The sequence below is a fragment of the Tetrao urogallus genome (genome assembly GCF_951394365.1).
Source record: "Tetrao urogallus genome assembly, chromosome: Z".
Lineage (NCBI taxonomy): Eukaryota > Metazoa > Chordata > Aves > Galliformes > Phasianidae > Tetrao > Tetrao urogallus.
Window position 1 is genome coordinate 47,443,064 of NC_136816.1, and position 19,010 is coordinate 47,462,073.

The window sequence follows — 19,010 nt, forward strand, 5'->3', positions numbered from 1 at the left end:
GAGGTATTCAATGTTTGTTGAGACTCAGGGCAGCCTGATCTCAATCTCAGGGCAGCTAATCCTGCCTACTGCAGGAATTTGGAACTAAATTATGTTTAAGGTCACTTGCAATCCAAGTCATTCTCTGATTCTATGATTCTGCGTCTGTCTTCGGAGAAAAGGCAATTCACTAGAGCCAGTGCTCTTTGAAAATAACATGCCAAATCCAACTCAGTGCCTGTGATTCACTGTTTGATGACTATTTAAGAAGTAAAACATTGTTTCCTGCTGTGCGGTTTTTCAGAACTGGTACTGTGCAAACTGTGCCCAAGATGCAGGATATTCAGACTTAAGTAAAGTATTTTTAGGCATTACTACAAATGGGAAATAAACAATTATGTGCCTAGAATATAGAAAATTCATATCTTCCTCTGAAAATAAAATTACCATTTAAACATTATCTGAAAAATCTGGCTGAACAACATTTTCACTTTTGCTTCTACATTCCTCTACCCCAAAAATTATTTTGAGTAATAATCTCAAATGAAAAATTCCTTATTTTTATGTTGCTGCAGCATCACAGTTCATAGATTTTCATCTGGCTTATCTATACAGAGACAGTGCATTAATATTGTCTTCTGTGATACAGCGCTGTTTTACTGTGGGTTTTTGTTTTTGTTTTTTTTTTTTTAATTTGGTTGGTTTTGGTTTTAGTTCTGGCTGTACTTTGATCTGTCATTAGTTGTGTGAAATACTGTTGGGTACTTGTGGTAATTTCCAGTTTAGTATGTTGGAAAGTTTGGAAATGAGATACCAGCATGTAATACTCTCTACATGAAAGGTGTTTATATATACGGCAGCATATATAGCTTTTATTCAAATTCCTTCAAGATGTTTGAATCCAAGCAACATTCTTGAGTCCGTACCACTTAATAAAAGTACTCACTGAACTACATTTCATTGAGCCACAGTAAGTTCTAGAATAAAGGGAATAAAAAGAACTGGAGAAAACCTTCTCCTAGTGGCAAACCACATTGAATGACAGCATAATTCTTTGTAACTTCAGATACGCACTGTATCTGTAGATGTCCATTGTTCTAGTGCCAACACATCCACGAGTTCATCTGTTCATCTGAAATTGGTGTGGTAGCTTTTCCCTCAAGTCCTCAAAAACAGATAAAAAAATGCAAATTGCTGCATGTGAGATGATGAATTTTCACAGATTCACATTCCTGCTTTCTCCAGAATACATGACAGTTGACAAGTATGAAGTCTCTGTTTGAGAGTTATAGTAGCCTCCTTAGAGAAAGGAAGAGGAAGAACATTATTTTAAAAATATACAATAATGACTTGATTTTAACAGCCTAAGGGCAAACACTGATGTCTTTGTTACATGTGAGTTCTTCTGGGTATGCTGAAATACAGTGGGTCCTTAAAGCTGAAGTTAACTTCGTGACATCCTGCTGCAACCTTCTCAGAGGAAAGAGTACTCTCTTATCTATGATGCAAATTCTGAATTTTCTATTAGCAGCTATCAATGGCAATCCCATGAAAATGAAATAACAAAACTGAAATCAGATTAGGTAGCACCCATGGGAATGCTTGTTAGTAAAATTTGTGCAGCTGAAGAGATGTTTGCAGAACTGGGACTTCAGTGATGAGGTAGAATGTTCTGCATCCTCAGTAATAGAGCAGCTCAAGCTGCAGTTTAAAATGATCACATGAACAATCCTTGTTCCTGTAACCAGGGCCATGTGGGTCATTTCCAAGGCTCTTCAGTAAAGTATCTGTGGCTTCAACTACATACTTATCATGGAATAAAGGTTCTTTCCAGTGTTTCTTAAAAATACATGGTGCTGAGAAATAGAAATGTTTGTGCAACATGCAGTAAGTCATATGGCAAAGATTTTTGGTCATTAAAATGAAGAAGTAAAACAAAACCACAAAAAGCAGCTACATCTCATTTAATTTCTTCATTTCAGTAAGTGCAAAGAGGAGGCTACTGCCTACACAGCAAAAAAATCCTACAACAGTAATACAAAAAGCCAGGGGAAGCCTGACTGTGTTCAGACAACGTGCACTGGAATTATGTTCAGACATGCACCAGAACTGCTTGCCTTCAGATTTCATTCATTTGCATGTGGCATAGCTCCAAAGAAGTTTCACACCACCACACATAAAATGAGAAAGGGCTCTTAACTCCAGTAAGTTATGATTTGTGAAAGGTGAAAGTGATTTTCTGAAAGTGTCATCTTACAAGTGGTATCTAGTGATGCTGGTGAGGTAAGAGGCACACACTGCTATCTGAGGTGAAGTAAGAGTCAGTGAAGATTTCATGCCCCTCTCCCCAATCCCCAGGTTTTATTTCTGCTATGGAAGTGACTTTTCGATGCTTCTTTTTTTTTTTTTTTTGTTTTTTTTCCTTCTTCTCTAGTAATGGGAAACAAAGGTGACTTCTCCAGTAAATCTTGTCCTTGGAAATGCCCAAAGTTGCCTGTGAGTCTAGAAACTGCTCTGCGTTATTTCCTCAGGCCCTCCATCACTTGTGTCACAGTTCTGCTCTACGCAGTGGGGGCATCAGCCATCTTCCTTGAGTACACTGGGCACCTCAAGGTTGGCCTCAATAGGCTATTTGAGCACCAAGGAATGGCACTTCTACTCAGTATCATCGTGCCTGGCGCTGGCCCAGCCTCTCTGCTAACAATGCATTAATCTGTAAGACTTCTGTTTATAGGTAACAAAAGTGATTTATGTATGTAGGTATTTTAAGAGCTTTCTTACATCACTTTAGAGTTCAATATGGTGTTTTTTTGTTTGTTTGTTTGTTTGTTTGTTTTTTGTTGTTGTTGTTTTGGTTTGGGTTTTTTTTTGCCAGTTCAATTTTGGTACAGGACAGTCACATGCATCCTAATGTCTTTAGGCATTGCATTCGTTTCTCAGTGTAACAATTTCTAGATGTCTAGGGATGCTGTATACTCATTAGATGAGAAGAATCATGGTGGACCATCTAATGCTCCAGAGAAATCAGGTGTCATTTTTTTACTGCCAAAATATGTGGTCTGAATCAAAAGCACAACAAATAATTGTGACAAAAAGCTGCATACCTTCCAAAGCAGCCAGCTTTCTCTGTGTAACCTACCTAGATGAGGCCAGTAGGACTGTAGTCAGTGTACGCGGGTGTAGACATAGACATACATGCAAGCTCCCTGTATCTCAGTGAAAGGGAATAAATATTCACTAATTTTTATATAGCAGGTGAGAAAGTTGTAAGGTTGGATTTGTGTTTTTAGAAATTATTACAGATACTAGATATTTAGAATATTTAAGAAAAGTTCAAATTAAATTCAAAGTAGAATCCATTTTGATATAGCAATATTTAGGTTGCTGTCTGCAGATTTACAAAGCTCTTACCTTAGAGGAGGGAAAAGCTATAAACATCAACATTAAAAAATAATAACTTACTGTTCTCATCTGTCACAGTAGAGCTCAATTTTCCTTTCCTGTCTGTTAAAACAAAATTAAACAAATTTAACTGAAACATTTCAAATATTGGAAGAAACAAATTCGAAAAACTTTTGCATTAAACAGAACTTTAAACACATGTAAGATTTTATTATTAATTCATACCAAGTAGACAGACTTCTCTACAGTTCTTTTCATTTACGAATTTTGAATCAAATTATAAAGACCTATAACCAAACTTGATTCAGTCTTATTTTGTTACAATTCTATTTGTCTGAGTTTATTGGAGTCTTCTCATATTCAGGAAAAGACTAGAATAACAGCCCATTTGCATTTTTGAGTATTGCATTTACAAGCCAGGAAATAAACACTATACATATAGTAGTCCAACAAAGTAGTAGAGGAGCATGCCATTTCAGCTGGACTGCCTTTAATTCATTGTTGTAAATGAAAGTTTTATGTCAAATGTTGTAGATGCAGTGACTTTGCAGCCAATAAGAGTGACAGCAAGACATGGGCTCCAAGGTGACTAAATTTGTTAATCTGTTGCTATGAATGGAAACAAGTACCAACAAGCTATGCTTTTACAGCTCTCCTGTAAAAAAGCAAAGACTTGCTTATGTCCTTTACTGAACAATTGATGGTATGATATAATGTACACTCAAACACCTGCTCACCTAAGTAAAAGGTGAGAAGAACAAAGTCCAACTCAAATACAGCAAGATTTCATTTTAAATAATATTCCTCTAGAAAGAAAATGTGACCAAAATCATATGAACATGCCTAGAGTTATTAAACCTTCAAATACATTGTTCACAGGAAAAATTAATAAGAGAAAAATCCACTATCTGAAGTAAAATGTACCTTTATTAGCACGGCAATTCTTGAACAATTTCCTCTTTTGAAAGATTATTAATGCAGGGAGAAGGACCAGTACTATCACACACGTGGCGACAACAAATAAGATCAGGGACTTTCGTCCGCCATACTGTGTACTCATTAAAGCTGTCAAAGAAAAACAAAACAGAACACACAAAAAAGAAAAAAAAAAAATCAGGAAAAGTAAATTTGTAATTTAGAAAGCAGCAAAGTTTATGAACTTCCAGTTCTGATTCTCCAAAGCTTGGCTCTGACTGAACTTAAGATTCTTAACATTTATCAGGGTTATCTTACACTCTATGAATTTTTCATTCTGCAATATTACTTCAAGAATCTTTACATGTGTCAGCTTTCCTGTTTTCATGCCATTTGAGCAACCAATACTGCAATTTATCTGTATTCCACAAGAACAATTCATTAGAATTTTATGTCAGGGAACATATGCATGATGATTAAAGAATTTCTACCATACTGACAGCAAAACATTGGGAGCTACTCTAAAATTAAAATACACTATAATAGACTAGAAAATGACTAGACTGGCTTTCTGGGGTGTGAGCTAGCCTTGGCTTCAAAGACATTAATAGCACTGACTTGATTCTTTCCAGAGCATCGCTATTACATTGCTTTCTGGAGTGAAGTTCTGGTGATGGATAATAGAACAAAATATATGCACTATCATTTTCTCCTTACTAACTCTCTTTCTCTGTCATCTCTCTCTCATACAAGTTCAAGGTGATATGAACCTAAAGAGTAAATGTAAGCTGAAGTATTTTCATTCAGTTCTTTATTCCAGAATATGCAGCTGTAATTCTCATTCATGTTTTGATTGATTATCAGGATGCTGGTGACATTGTAGAGGCCATCTGCAGTCAGTGTGTAGGTAGTATTTGCAGACCCGCTGAGACTGAAGTTCTTTTCATTTTGCCAGAATACCTCTGCCAGAGGAAAGCCTTCTGACTGGCATATAAAAGCAAACTTGTCTTCATTCCATTTTCTTGTTTTCTGTGTGTTTATTATCTTGTAGGATGCTGCATAAGAACAGGTGAAGTTAAGTCATTTTCAGTCATTATCCCATTTCCCTCCTTCTCCTTATTGTCTGTGGCTTTATCTGAAACAATCTTATTTGAAATGATGAAGTTTTGTAGAACAACTCAGTAGTATTTGTTCAATCCTTCTGAGGCCTACAGTATCAGAGTTTACTTCATTACTCTGCCCAAGACAGTAGTTAACATTGAATTCATCAATACAGAGGAAACTAGTGAAATCCCATGGGGTCCCATCCCAAAACACAAAATAGTAGCTATATTGCAAGAGAAATAATGCAGGCTGCATCAAGTTGTTTTTTTTTTTTTTTTTTTTTAAATTTGTGTTACCATACTTTATGAACAGGCATAGTATTTTCATAGTATTTAGAAGGAAAAGAGCCTAGAATCTTCACAAGATCAGGTCAGAGGTACCAAAGTAGTCTTTAAAATTGACTGTGACCATTTTTGCATTTGACAAAGTTCATTATTCAAATGCCTAAGTGCGAAATGAATGCCATCTTGAATCACACAGACATGCAGCAATTAATGGGAAACACCAGAGGTCTTTCTAAGGACTGTTCTGCCATGCTATCCAGTCATGTATCCATTTATTACTGATGCTCACTTGGCTTTGACTGAGAAAACTGAGAAAATCGTATGTGTGCTCACTGAGCTGCAGTCACCGGGGAAATCCCGAGTGGGGATGAGCAGGAGGGCTCATCAGTAAATTAAAACACATCAGAGAAATGCTTGGGAATGGCCAGAAGTGGATCAACAGAGGAGTTGATGGGGAAGGGGGAGTTCCACAGATGAGGATGCTGGGAGAAGATGGAGTGCACCCCAGAGAAACTCAGCTGCCATTGAACTGGAACAGATGGCAGTGAGACTGCTTCAGTACTCCTGGGGGCTTGAGGCATGAGGGCTTGGTAAGAGATTTATCCATTAATTCCTACCAATTCATAGATTCCTACCTGTCTGTGGGATTTTATTTAAGACATCTCAATTAATAAATACTCATGTTCCTTCAGCCACTGACCTTTTACTTCCAAAGTAATGTACTTGTAGTCAGCACCTTGGTAGTCAATGAGACAAAGGTAAGACCCCACATCTGTGATCTTGACGCTGGTAATTTGAAGGATTGCTCGTCCTGATTTCAATTCGTTGTGTAACAGCGCTGCTCTTCCCATGTAATCGTGGTGTTGGGATGAAAGAAGTGCTTTCCCATTGCGGAGTGTGTACACATCTCTTGATTCCAGCTGACCTTGCCTCTTCTGCTCCCAGACAACACTCAGGAGTCCCAGGTTCAATGAGCCATTCACAGGGAATCTACATTCCATGGTCACATTGCTCCCGTACTCCACAACATACAGCTGTTGAGGAACTTCAACTGTGAATAAAGCTAAGGGAGGAAAAGAAAACAGCTGTTGTCTGCTGTGCTGAAATACTTTCTGATTTTATTTGAGTTTGGTCAAACAGCTTTCATATTGTCAGGTATACAGTTATTAGCTTGACTTCAGGTTCTAAGCATTTTTTTCCTATTCACATTAGCATTTTTACAATGTCAGCAGTACCTATAGAAAATCAACTCTATTTTGTATTGCTTACAGAATCTGAATGATAAGGACAAGACGAACAATTTTTTTTTTCACTTTAAAAAATAGCTTGAGTAGTGATTACACAGGCAGTACTATTCCAAAATCACTGTTGTATCTTGTGTGTCCTAAGGTTCTTATAAAAGCACAAATAACTATGGAAATACTAAAGCTAATTTTGTTTTTTTTTTTAAAAAGTGAAAATCCAGTTTAAGTCCTGTGAAACACATGTATTGGCACTAAGTAAGTAAGTATATCTGGCAAGAATTGCTGTGTAGCAGCTGCAGTCTTCCACACACGTGAAACATGTGAGTATCTCTGATCCATGTAAATTCAGAAATACACAAAATTATTACAGAAAGCATTCACCAACTTTGAAAGTCACATTGTCATGAATACTTTACCCATTTAAAGCATACTTGATAAAGGAAACCTTTTTATAATTGATGATTCCATAAACCTTGTTACTTTCTTTTTTATTGGACTTACCATATATTTTTATTTTTAATTTAATAGAAGCACTTGAAAATGTTTACAGCAATATTCAAAAGAGAAGTTCATGCAACTATTTGTGCATTTTTCTTATTATTCTTTCACGTGTTTGTTAAATACTTGCAGGGAAATTTTCAGTTCCTATTAGCAATGTTTGTTTGTTCATTTGAATACAATGTAGAGACAGATAAATAATATGAAAAAATACCAAACTCTTCCCATTTATTTTATCTATTATATGTAAAATATCTTTATAGAACATATGAGTTCACTGACTTGATAGAAGTTAAATAAGGAATATATTTCCTGCAAAATCCTTTGAGCACAGGGGCCACAGACTTACTGCAGTGTTGTATGCCATGCTCCTCACTCAGTTTTCTGCTCCTATGACCCCTTTTAGCCAAACTGCTCCTTCTAGGAGATGGATAGAAGGATACATGTGGCTTTACTTCAGTATGTCTTGCACTGAGATTGTTTACTTTACAGCTGTCTTGTGGTTATTCTCTCTTTCATAGTCATGCCTGGTAATTCAGGTCACCTCTACTGTCAACACACAATGCTTTCAAGAAGAACAATGGTAGAGAGTGATGTACACCTGTCCTTATCCTCAGTGCTTAGACAATGCCTTCTCTAAGACATTTCAGGGCAGAGGCTCCAGACATGAGCAGCTGTTCAGGGAAGTAAGTATTCATTGTGAGATGCTGCAACCCACATCATTAGGACATAGCAGTGTTGTTACATTGGTCCTAATGATGGGAATGAAAGGCAGTCCACTCCCTCTCACCTGAAACCATGCAGAGCTGCATTTCCAGCAACAGCATTGTCAGGATTTGGAACATTTTCTCAGGTTGATCTGAAACAAAAGAATTGCAACTTAACTTACAACAGCTATCTTCTGCTTGAGTGGTGTTCTAGAATACTGTCACTAAAAGCCTTTCAAACCTCGGGAATCTATCACAGCTAAGAAACAGCAATAAATGCAAAGCAATACTAGAATATCTCTAGAAACAAGGGAAACCCTGGATCAAACAACACGTGTTCATACTGCTGAACTCTGGCAGTGGAAGGAAAGAAAATATTTCTACAACTTTGTCCTTGAAGCTTTCAAGATCTGTAGCTTGCAATCTTAAGAAATCTGACAGGACAGCATTTTTACAGCAGCTCTATACCCACAAATAATAAAAGCAATTTCAGTTGGTTTCTTGCATGCCAGAGAGATTCATAAAAATGCAGAACCAGATTGTTTTTGTTGCTGTCTGTGCTAACACCTGATCCAGCTTACAAAGATCACTAACACCTGACCCTTATTTTGTTTCAACTCCATTTTCCATAATTTTTTTTATATACCTATTATCTGAGTTTATTATCAGAGCCCTTTAACGTCACAACCAGCAGATACTTGGCACTAAAAAATGAGGTACTGGAAATATCAGAGTGAGGTAAAATAACCTTGCTTCAGATTTTAGGGCTGGGTGCTAATTTCACTTTACACATAGCAGTTCCTGTCATTTACAAAGTACCTTGCATTACTGGCAATAAACCATCAGCCCTTAAGTAATGCAGGACAAAGTCCAATTTAAGATTTAGCATCTTCCTGTTTCAGTAACATGAAAAGTATTATTTATACTTCTGTATGTGGATCAGCATAAGTAAGCAAAAAACAAACAAACAAACAAACAATAAAACCAGAGAATAACATGGGATAGCAGACCAGCTCTGCAGGAATTAGCAAGTTCACTAGATACAGCTTTAAGCTGGATTTGAAGAGCAGGTGCCACATTCTGGGATGGGACACTTCTGGATATAAGTACAGGCTGGGTAACTGAAGAGCAGCCCTGTAGAAAAGAATGTTATGTGGTGTTGTGGTCAGTGTCGAGAGGAACATGAGTCAGCAGTATGCTCTGGGGGCCAGAAGGGCCAACTGCACCCCGGGGCGCCCAGTAATGCTTCAAGACAAGAGGAGGAGTTGTCCTGCTCTGCTCTGTGCTGTGTGGCCTCATCATGAGCACTGTATTCGGTGGTCACCACAGTATAAGAAGGATACAATACAACTATTGACTAAGAAGATGTTGAAGAGTCTGGAGAGCAAAGTGTATGAGGAGTGGCTGAGGTCCCTGGGTTTGTTCAGCTCAAAGCACAGCAGGCTGGGGGGAGGCCTCATGGAGACTGCAGCTCCTCATGGGGGGAGCAGAAGGGCAGTACTGAGTTCTGTTCTCTGGTCATAGTGACAGGGCCCAAGGGGATGGCATGGAGCTGTCAGGGGAGTGTCAGATGTGTTAGGTAAAAGTTCTTCACCGAAGGGTGATGGGCATAGAACAGGCTCCCTAGGGTAGTGGTTATGTTCCCAAGCTGCTGGAGCTCAAGAAGTATTTGTTCAGTGCTCTCAGACACAGAGTTTGGATTTTGGGTGATTCTGCAGGGAGAGAGGAGCTGAACTCAATGATCCTCAAGGGTACATTTCAAGCCAGGATATTCTGTGATTCCATGATTATATGATGTAAGAGTTTATTTGAACAAATCAAGCTCACTATCATAGTCTGAAAGAAATCAGTGAAAGAGATCCAGAAATAAGTATAAGGAAGAAAAGCAAAGAAGGAACAATTTTAGACTTCCCCAAAGTAGACTTACTGCAGAGAGTTTTAGATTTTACTTCCCTGTTCGTTTGTGACTCAGTCAGAAACATTTTGGCTCTGATTCTTTCAGGTGCTTCATTTTTCTGAGTGCTCACATCTTTGGGCTCTTGGTGCCTCAGAAAGTCAGGCTCAAGATTTTATCAAGGTTAGCAGCCCAAAATAAGGAGACATTTCTTGGAAAATTAGGCCTTAATGTTTTGATATCACAGAGGCGATATTACTGCAACTATAGTATGCAAGTTTATTAAATATAAATGAAGGCTAATTACTTTTAGCGGAGAACTGATGAAGATGGTATTGCATATGAGAAATCCTGATTATTTTAGCTATGTGAAAAAGGAGCTGATAAATAATATTGGCAATAGTATCTTCATTTCTTGAATGCAGAAACAAAGATCCTGCACTGCTCATATTGCTGGGCTGAATTTCACTCATTATGAAGTCACTACGTTTAGTACTACAAGGAAACAAACCATCCTCAGTTGCCTGCTCACTAATCCATCCACATACCAAGAAGCGGGTGAACATAGGAGGAAGAAGTGAATGAAGAATGGAATAGTGTCTTATTCCTATATATAAATCCTTGTGGGATACTTGAGGTGAATCTACCCTCTTTTATATATTGAAAATGAAGAGCACATATCTGGTGCTTAAAATGAACTTTTTTTAAAAAAAAAAAATATACCTATTACAGAGAGTAAAAGATAGACAGAGCAAAAATAAGGAAATATATAATTCATGGCCCAGAAGATATAAATCGTAATTATTAAATATAAAAAAATTCTTGCCAGATGAGATGCATTAGTGTAAGAGCATGGTACTTAACTATCAATATCTGAAAAAGCTTGAACAGAAATATGTTTTTGTTTGTGACACTGAAAGCAAAGCCATGCAGATAGCTGTGCCAGGCATCCTGAAACATTCCCATAAACAGATGTCTACCAGCAACTGGTAGGTGCTTTTATCTGGACTGACTGTTACCAGCTATTCATTCTGCCAGAATGGATGCATTTGGCACCAGTCTAGCCAGAAGCCCACTCCTGGATAGTGGGAATTCCCACATTGTTGCCAACATTGAAGTATTTGCAAGAAGCTTGGTAAGCAAAGAGTATTTTAAAGTATCACAGATTGATTGAGTTGGAAGGTATATCTGAAGGACATCTGTTGCATCCCCTTCCCAAGCAAGGCCATCCAAAGAAGGTTGCCCAGAGATCTTTGCAATGTGCTCCTTAGTAATAAAGATTGAAACTTACCTCTTCACAGCATGAACTCTGAATTCAATTTTGTTCCCTTTTCTTAGCTGAAAGGAGCATCTTAGTATAAGACTTTAGTACAAGGCTTCCTGGAACTGCTGATGCCTGGAAAAATCAAGCTGTGTTAACATGACATTTTCTGGACTCTATTTAGCAAAAGGAAGCTCAGTATGAGTAGTACCTTGCTCAAATGATTGTAGCACTCCTCATAATTGCTATCCTTGCTGCCATAAAGAGGATAATAAAAGACCCTGGGAAGGACAGAATGTTCTTTATGCTATCCAGTAAACAGATACAACCAGGAATATAGTCACTGATTTAGTGCCCTTACAGTCTAAAGAAAATCATACGCTACCCTTTCCTGGAAATATCATTTCAGGTTCTTTTTTTTGGGGGGGATGGGGGGAGGAGAGGAGGGGGTAAGAGGGGGGGGAGTGGAAGGCTATTCCAGAGAATAGAGTTAGAAGGCATTCTAAACATTTGTGTAAATGCTGCTTACCAGCACTAAGGAATAGGAGTGTTATAGACCATGAGCATAATTTTCACTAGAATACCCAGAACTCCTCAAAAAGTTTAACAAGTTTCCAAGCTCTCTTCAGGACTTAAGAAGTAAAAAATACATGGCAGTTCAGAGTAACAGCTCAGAATAATAGTTTCTGTCTGAAAAATGAAAGGAGTAAAGTTACTTGCTACTTCTGAAGTCAAGCAGGTATCACTGTCACTGCAGACAGGTATTTCCTGGCAGGCCAATCTAGCTCATTGGTAGTGCTTGCAGTGCTTTTGTTGTAGAGGGAACGGCACAGGCACTCTCTGCTGGAGCTCTAGAGGGAAACAGGGATGTTGTACTCCACAGCTAGGAGCAGGAAGGGCCACCCACACAGCCCATTCCTCTCCACACAGAATGCCAGCAAATAAGCTTCAGCAAATAAGGTACTACAGGTGGTCTGAAAAGCAATGCGAAATTCTGAGCATGTGGGCTTTGTTATAGAGTTGAAGCAGAAATCATGGCATAGAGGTGTTCACTCTTACGTTCAAAACTTTTGCTCTGCTGCTGATATATTTTATAATATTGCAGAGATCAACTCAGTTTACCCTATTCTTTCTCATTTTACATCCTTTGTATTTTTGTTCTGGAAAGGTATGGCTTGCACAAAGCACAATGCAATGTTCTCTATAAATACCACAGAAAGGCAAATAAGTCTGAATACAAGAAGAATCAAGTGGTGTTAATGTTTCACCCCCTTAGTCTGCATTCAGACAGAAGGAAGCTCTGAATGAGCAACACCAGGCTCATGTGACTGTACTTCACATGACTGCACTAGTTTGTTTTGAGGTAATTCAGAGCTTCCTACTTGAAAAAGTTGATAATTAATTTTGTTGGAAAACAGAATATATTTTTACACAGATGATAGGTAACACTGTATAAGTCTGCTGAGGCCCAAACACTGTTTGGTTTGTATTTCTCCATCACTGAAACTCTTTTGTGTACTGTACCCCTTCCTAGAAGCATCAAAATCTTCCAGCCTTCCAAAATCTGAAAAAAGTCACAACCTTTTCAACCTAGTCATGAAATGCTGCTCTTTTTTCCCCATTAAGTGAAGAATCCAGTGTTTGTAGGTGCTGTTTGTTAGTTAGTTCATTTGTTTTCTCAAAAGATCTAAAAATCTGTGTGAAAAAATAAGCTAAAAACTAAGCTCGTATCAACTGCGTCTACATCTTTCAAGCAGAAAGAATGTACTTCATTTTCATTTCAGGGATTTCATTTTAAAAAAGAAAATTAGATCTTAATTCAATAAAAGCTAACATTTGCTCAGTCATTTTCTCCGTATTATCTCAGCAGGTCCTGAGGACACAGACTTCTGCTGTCCTTGTCTGTAGCAGTGCCCACACACACTCTCATCTGTTGTCTGTTCTCTCCTGCTGCACTCACTGTCCACCTTGTTCACCTCAGTGTGCTACTGCTGAGCCCATTGCTTCACCTCTGATGTTCACATCACCTATGACAGCCTATTTCTGTCACTTCAATCTGCTCTCCATCTCACTTCAGCTTCCAGGTGAAATGATAATATTTCTCATTTCCTTTTTATATCTCCCTCACTTTTAGTTTTCACTACCCCTGCATTGTTTAAAATGCACCTATAGCCAACTACAATTACAACAACAATTGCAATACAAGTGATAACCATTACTTCTTGTATCTGCCCTTTCTTTTCATTTAATATCAAATATGATTATATACTAATAAAACCTCATTTTTCCCCCATATATTCTAGAATAAGATTGAGTTGAAATCTTTGTTATAGAGAATGTCATTAACAACATTAAAACTAATGCTGCTGTGCATTTTGTACCTCTCAGTTATTAGCAGCAGCGCTGAAGAGTACAGGCTAACAGTTCAGTGTGATCTCTAGCATCTACAGACTTTTCTTGGAAATGCACAAAGTAGAATTCTGTGCTTGCTATACAATCAAAGCAGCCATGCACTGAATAGCTTAATACCAGTAAAAAGAAAGTAACCAGAAATATGCGGACAGAAATACATGCAGAGATAGATTTTCTTTTTACAGCTTTTCCCTGAATTTCAGAAAGAATGATTTACAAACAGCAATGTCCCAGTCAGCAAGCTGTAGAGGATTGCCAGCACTCCTATTCTGCCTTCCCCTATGTCAGAAGATTGAGTTAGAGACTCAGGCTCAGTTCCTGAAATTTTCCTTCCCCAGAGTCTGAAGTTACACGGATCTATTTTAGGATCTGAGACTCAGTGTCTGATTCAAAATTCACTCTCTGCAAATCATTTGAAAATAAAATCAATTTAAGTTAATATTGATAACATTAAGCAAAATGTGCAGTCCATCAGCTAGAAATGGAGTAAATTTAGATTGGTATTTTAGCAGCATTATACTTACATAGGATCTTTATGCAACCACTGGGAAAACAAGGTTCAAATAACAGTTAAGATTTTCAGAATGTAGAACAGCTGTATCCTATTTGCATAGCAGCAGCTATCCATTTGGTTCTCATAACCAGTTTAAAAATGTTGTTGAACAAAGCAGCTCATGTTCCTATTCAAGCTATGTCAGAAAAAAAGTGACTGTGCTAAAAGGAAACCACCAAGTTTCTTAGGAATTTATGAGCAGTTCCAGTTTCGTTTTGTATTCAGAATTGTTTCATACTGAAAGCACTTTGTACTCAGGTCTGACAACAAGCATCCAAACAGGTTTGTTCAAAGCATTATACAGTATTATTCTTTTAATTATGCACTAATTTTGGATTTATGTCTCCTTAGGGCATTATCCAGCCTTGGATTCTAAACTTGCATCTACTAGAACTATTCCACATTCATGAAACTACCAAGGTGCATTTTCTTAATTTCACCATTTTCTTAATTTTCATCAGATTCATTTTAGAAGACTTTCTCTAGGGATAATCTAACTTCTGCAGAATACATTTCTTGTTCACTTTATTCCATTTACATCTATATTCTGTTTTTAAAAAAAACGTCTGCTCACGGTGGAGGTAGTCAATGACAAGCGCCTTGAGGAATTTCCATCCTTGCAAAAGCTTGACAGGATAAAGCCTGATTACATGGATTTAAGTTGGCACTGCATTGTGCCAACTTAAATGTGGGAGTAGGAGAAGACATCTTTTCCAACATAGATTATTCTATGACTCTGTTAAACCTCATCAAACGCACTGAATACGTACTTTACTATTACTCTGTGTTATTTACATCCATACTACAGTTAATCTCTTCTCAGTTAACATTTATGTGTAGCCATATCACATGAAGCTATTCTGAACTTCTTCTAGAGAAACTCCAGTGATCTACTTGACAGTGATCCATCTGTCGGAAGTCCAAAGTTTAGATAACTGACTTAGATGATCTTCAGAGATCCCTTCCAACCACAACAATTCTGCGACCCATCTGATGGAAGAGCTCCATACATCCCCACTCATTCAAAGGGCAACTCACTCTCTTTACCTTCACAGCATGTCCTTCCTAAAGAGTCCATCACAGCACTCCAATGATGTGAGCTACCCTACCATGTCTCTGCAATCCCAGTCAGGTTATGCCCAGTAGAACTCTGCACACAGACTTCTGTAATTCCTTCTGCCTGTTCCACAACTGTGCGCATTGTGTACAGGCATTTCAGGGAGGCTTCCAAATGTCTTATTCCACAGATAAAGCATGAGTGATGTCACTTCCTTCTTAACATGCCTGTGCTTGCTATTTTTTTTTCTGTTCTGATCCCTGTTGTATCTTTTCTAACCCTCTCTGACCACGGATTCCTTACTTGTTTGATGAAAAATATCTCCCTTTGCTGCATCTAGGTATCTAAATTTCCGCAGGGCTCTTGAGACTTCTTCTGCAAAAAAACCCAAAATGTTTCCTCTTCTCTTCCCACCTGGCAGAAGAGGTATCCCACAGTACTGTTATTGCCAATGCCTCCATCTCTTAGTTGTTTTGAACTAGCTTTGGCTACAATAGTGTTCCTTCTTGTGTTCCTTTTCTGGGACAGGAAATCAGTGAACTGGCTTAGGCATCTCCTGGACCCAGAGACACCTGGCAGGATCTTAACAGGAACAATCATATAGAGTGCCAGACCAGGGAAATATGGGATGGGAGAGGGGGAATTAGAGAGGAGTTGCTGCACAAGCAACTTCTATGGTATTTTCCTGGTTTTCACATATTTAGATGGTACACCATTGGTATTTGTCTGTCAAGGATATTTCCAGCCAGAAGCAAAAAGGAACAGACATTAAAAGCCCTGCAGGTCCAATAGTAATTATTCTATTTTTTCTTATCATTAGTTATACTTTAATACAATTGTCAGTAGCAGTAGGAATAATCATATTCTTCAAAATGAAATGTTTCATTGAAAAATTTGTCCAAGCTGGCTCATAATTACATTTTTTTTAAATGAACGGTTTCTGAACTTAAAGACCAATAAGTCAATTTGACTGTGCACACAAAGCAGGCTTTTCTTAGCAATTTTGGGCCTCTGAAGTTGTTTGTCCATTAAAAAGCAAAATGCAGGTTGCTGAAACCAAGTCTGCTCTCAAAAAAATCACAAAACACTGAAGTGTCATGCAAGAATTGTTAACCAAGGGAAAAATATTAAAGTATGGTGTTTAACTATGTTTTTATGTTAGATTCAGGAAGGATTTCCCCTTACCTAGTTCTCACAATCCAAATGGGTCTTATTTTTATTTAGGTATTCTGCCATCATGAGCAGGCACTATTTATGCCAAAATACCTCATGGCATTGTGAGGGACCACCATGGATGCCTTTTTCCCTGTACTCATGAAGTCAAGAGAATTAGTTTATACTAAAAGCCATATTTATATTACGCAACTTACAGTTTGGATGTTAAAGAACACAGTGTTATAGAATTACAGATTCAGAATCACATAATCATAGAATTACAGATTGGCTTAGTTTGGAAGGGACCTTACAGCCCATCCAGTTCCAATCCCACCCACCAGCTCAGACTGCCTAGGGCCAGATCAAATCTAGACTTGAACATCTGCAGGGATGGGGTATCCTCAGTTTCTCTGGGCAGCCCTGTACCAGGGCCTCACCACCCACCAAATGAAAAATGTCCTTTTAACCTAAATTTCCTGTCTTTTAGTTTAAAACCATTTTTCCTTGTACTATCACTATTTGACCATGTAAAAAATTTGTCGTATTTCTGAAGAGAAATTCGAAGAACTTGCATGGAGACAACAGGCCTTTTCTCATCATCTGCTAGACACAGCACTTTTCTAGTGAAAGAATAAAATCTCAGGCCTCCCATCAGCCACTAAGGAGTTCAAGCACTTGTCATTTTGTATAATAGGGCTCAGCTAAGAAAATTAAAAATATACTTATATTCCCCTCATTTTCTTGTCTTACTCATCTAGTACTAGCAATAATAACAAGCAGTTCCTGTTGATTGGTGGAGTTTGATGAAGACATCTTGTGTTTTGTGATACTGAGCGCACTCACTAACAGTACTGCCTTGTGAAGTGTCATACTAATTTAGAAGAATTTTCTTTTCATCCTGACTTCACTAGGTGGTAGACAGCTGCTGTGGTTTCAGAGAGAAATTTGAAAATAAGGAGATAGTCTGCAAAGGACATTATTTATGTGGTAATATGAAACCACAAGCATGTGTACGGAGGCAGTGATTTTTCTACATATGGTCCTCATACTTCTAAAGCCATTCTTGCACTTAAGGAAAAACCAAGAATTGCCTTCAATGACAAGATACAGGCTTCAAAAAATGTGCTGAGAAACAAGAGAGGGTGTCCAAGTTCATATAGCATTCTTCCAATGAATAAATGACTTTAGACTTATCTTCAGTTACACTTTAGCTTAGATGTACCAACCTTCTACTACCTAAAGCAGCTTGCTGAGACATACTAAATACCTCTTTGTATTAGCTAGATTGAATTCTGCTCACAGTGAAGACATGGGCCAGAACCTGCATTCCCACCTCTGGGACTACAAAGCACACTCATTTAAGTTAAACAGAAAAAATAAAGCAGGAGCCCAGTGAGATTCCGTGTTTTCACAGTTTATCTCTGTGGGGGACATTAGAGGCTATTTGAATATCTGAGTTTTCCAGAAACAGCATGAGCAGTCCCCACACCAGAACTGACATGTCAAAGATGGGAAAAATAATGATAATTAAAAAACAAAAACCAAAAAAACCCAAAACATTTTTATTTAAAAATACAGTTATGAATGGCATTGTGATAAATAATTTCAATCTGTGTGACAAAAACAACCAAAGAGCAATGAACTTGCAAAATGTAACACAGCAATAGATTAAGAAATGCTATCTAGGAGCATGTTCCATCATCATTTCTTAAGTAATAACAAGAACATATATTTCATATCCTAGCAGTGAGAAGGTTCTTCTTCTGTTTCCAAGATGAACAAAAGGGCAGTCCAAACTGAGATGTGTACTTGAAGGTCCAAAGAGTTGTATTATCCCCAAATATTAAATCAGAAGAATAACAATCTCTTACTAATCAAGTAGTGCCAGCTGTATCACAAGGAAATTAAAACCTCAAAACAACCTTTTTTCAGAGAAAGAGATGAATAAGCTCAGCATTACATAATTTCCAGGAATTTTCTCATAGTCATCAAGAGGGTTACAGTATCCATTAAAAAAAAATAGCTGAAAGTAGCCTGCATTTTAAGGTCTACAACAGAGACAGAAAATGTCCTGTATTATATAGCATCTTTTCTTGTTGCACTCTTATCTTCTATGTATATTGAAAAAATTCTCCACAAGCTTGAAAACAAAATCACTGCAGTGAACTGAGAGTGAACAGGAAGAAAGTTCAGAAAATGGACTGTTTAAGGATGAGCTGTGAAGTTTTTTATGATCCTAGACCTAAAGTGCTTTATCTTCAATACATTTTCAATAGGATGTGTCCTTGAAAGTGCATAAACGTCAGAAAGCATAAATGTGGACATTTAAATAAACCTGCCTGTACTTAGTTGTATAAAAAGAGGCCAGAATCTAGGGGCCTATTATGCTATGATAATTGCATCTTTTCCCAATTTACAGTAATGTGTAAGAAGATTTCAACAACAGAATAAAAACAAAAAATGAGTATCTCCCCAGACAGACAGAGCAGAGAACATCAGGGCTGTCAAATCTTCCCCACCAATGGAAAATCTTCCCCTTCTTTCT

At 37.7% G+C, this 19,010-nt stretch overlaps 1 protein-coding gene across 1 annotated transcript; it reads right to left on the reverse strand.

Annotated features, from left to right (window-relative positions):
- Positions 1 to 1,195: 1,195 nt before the first annotated feature.
- LOC306956849 (programmed cell death 1 ligand 2-like) lies at positions 1,196 to 8,280 on the reverse strand (the record flags this gene model as incomplete). The annotated part of the gene is made up of 6 exons (XM_079548172.1): positions 8,217 to 8,280; positions 6,385 to 6,747; positions 5,067 to 5,351; positions 4,306 to 4,446; positions 3,442 to 3,483; positions 1,196 to 1,278 (listed from the first exon to the last, which is right to left on the reverse strand). The coding sequence occupies exons 1-6, from the start codon at positions 8,269 to 8,271 to the stop codon at positions 1,196 to 1,198; spliced, it is 969 nt and encodes a 322-aa protein (XP_079404298.1). The 5' UTR covers positions 8,272 to 8,280.
- Between the last annotated feature and the right edge of the window lie 10,730 nt (positions 8,281 to 19,010).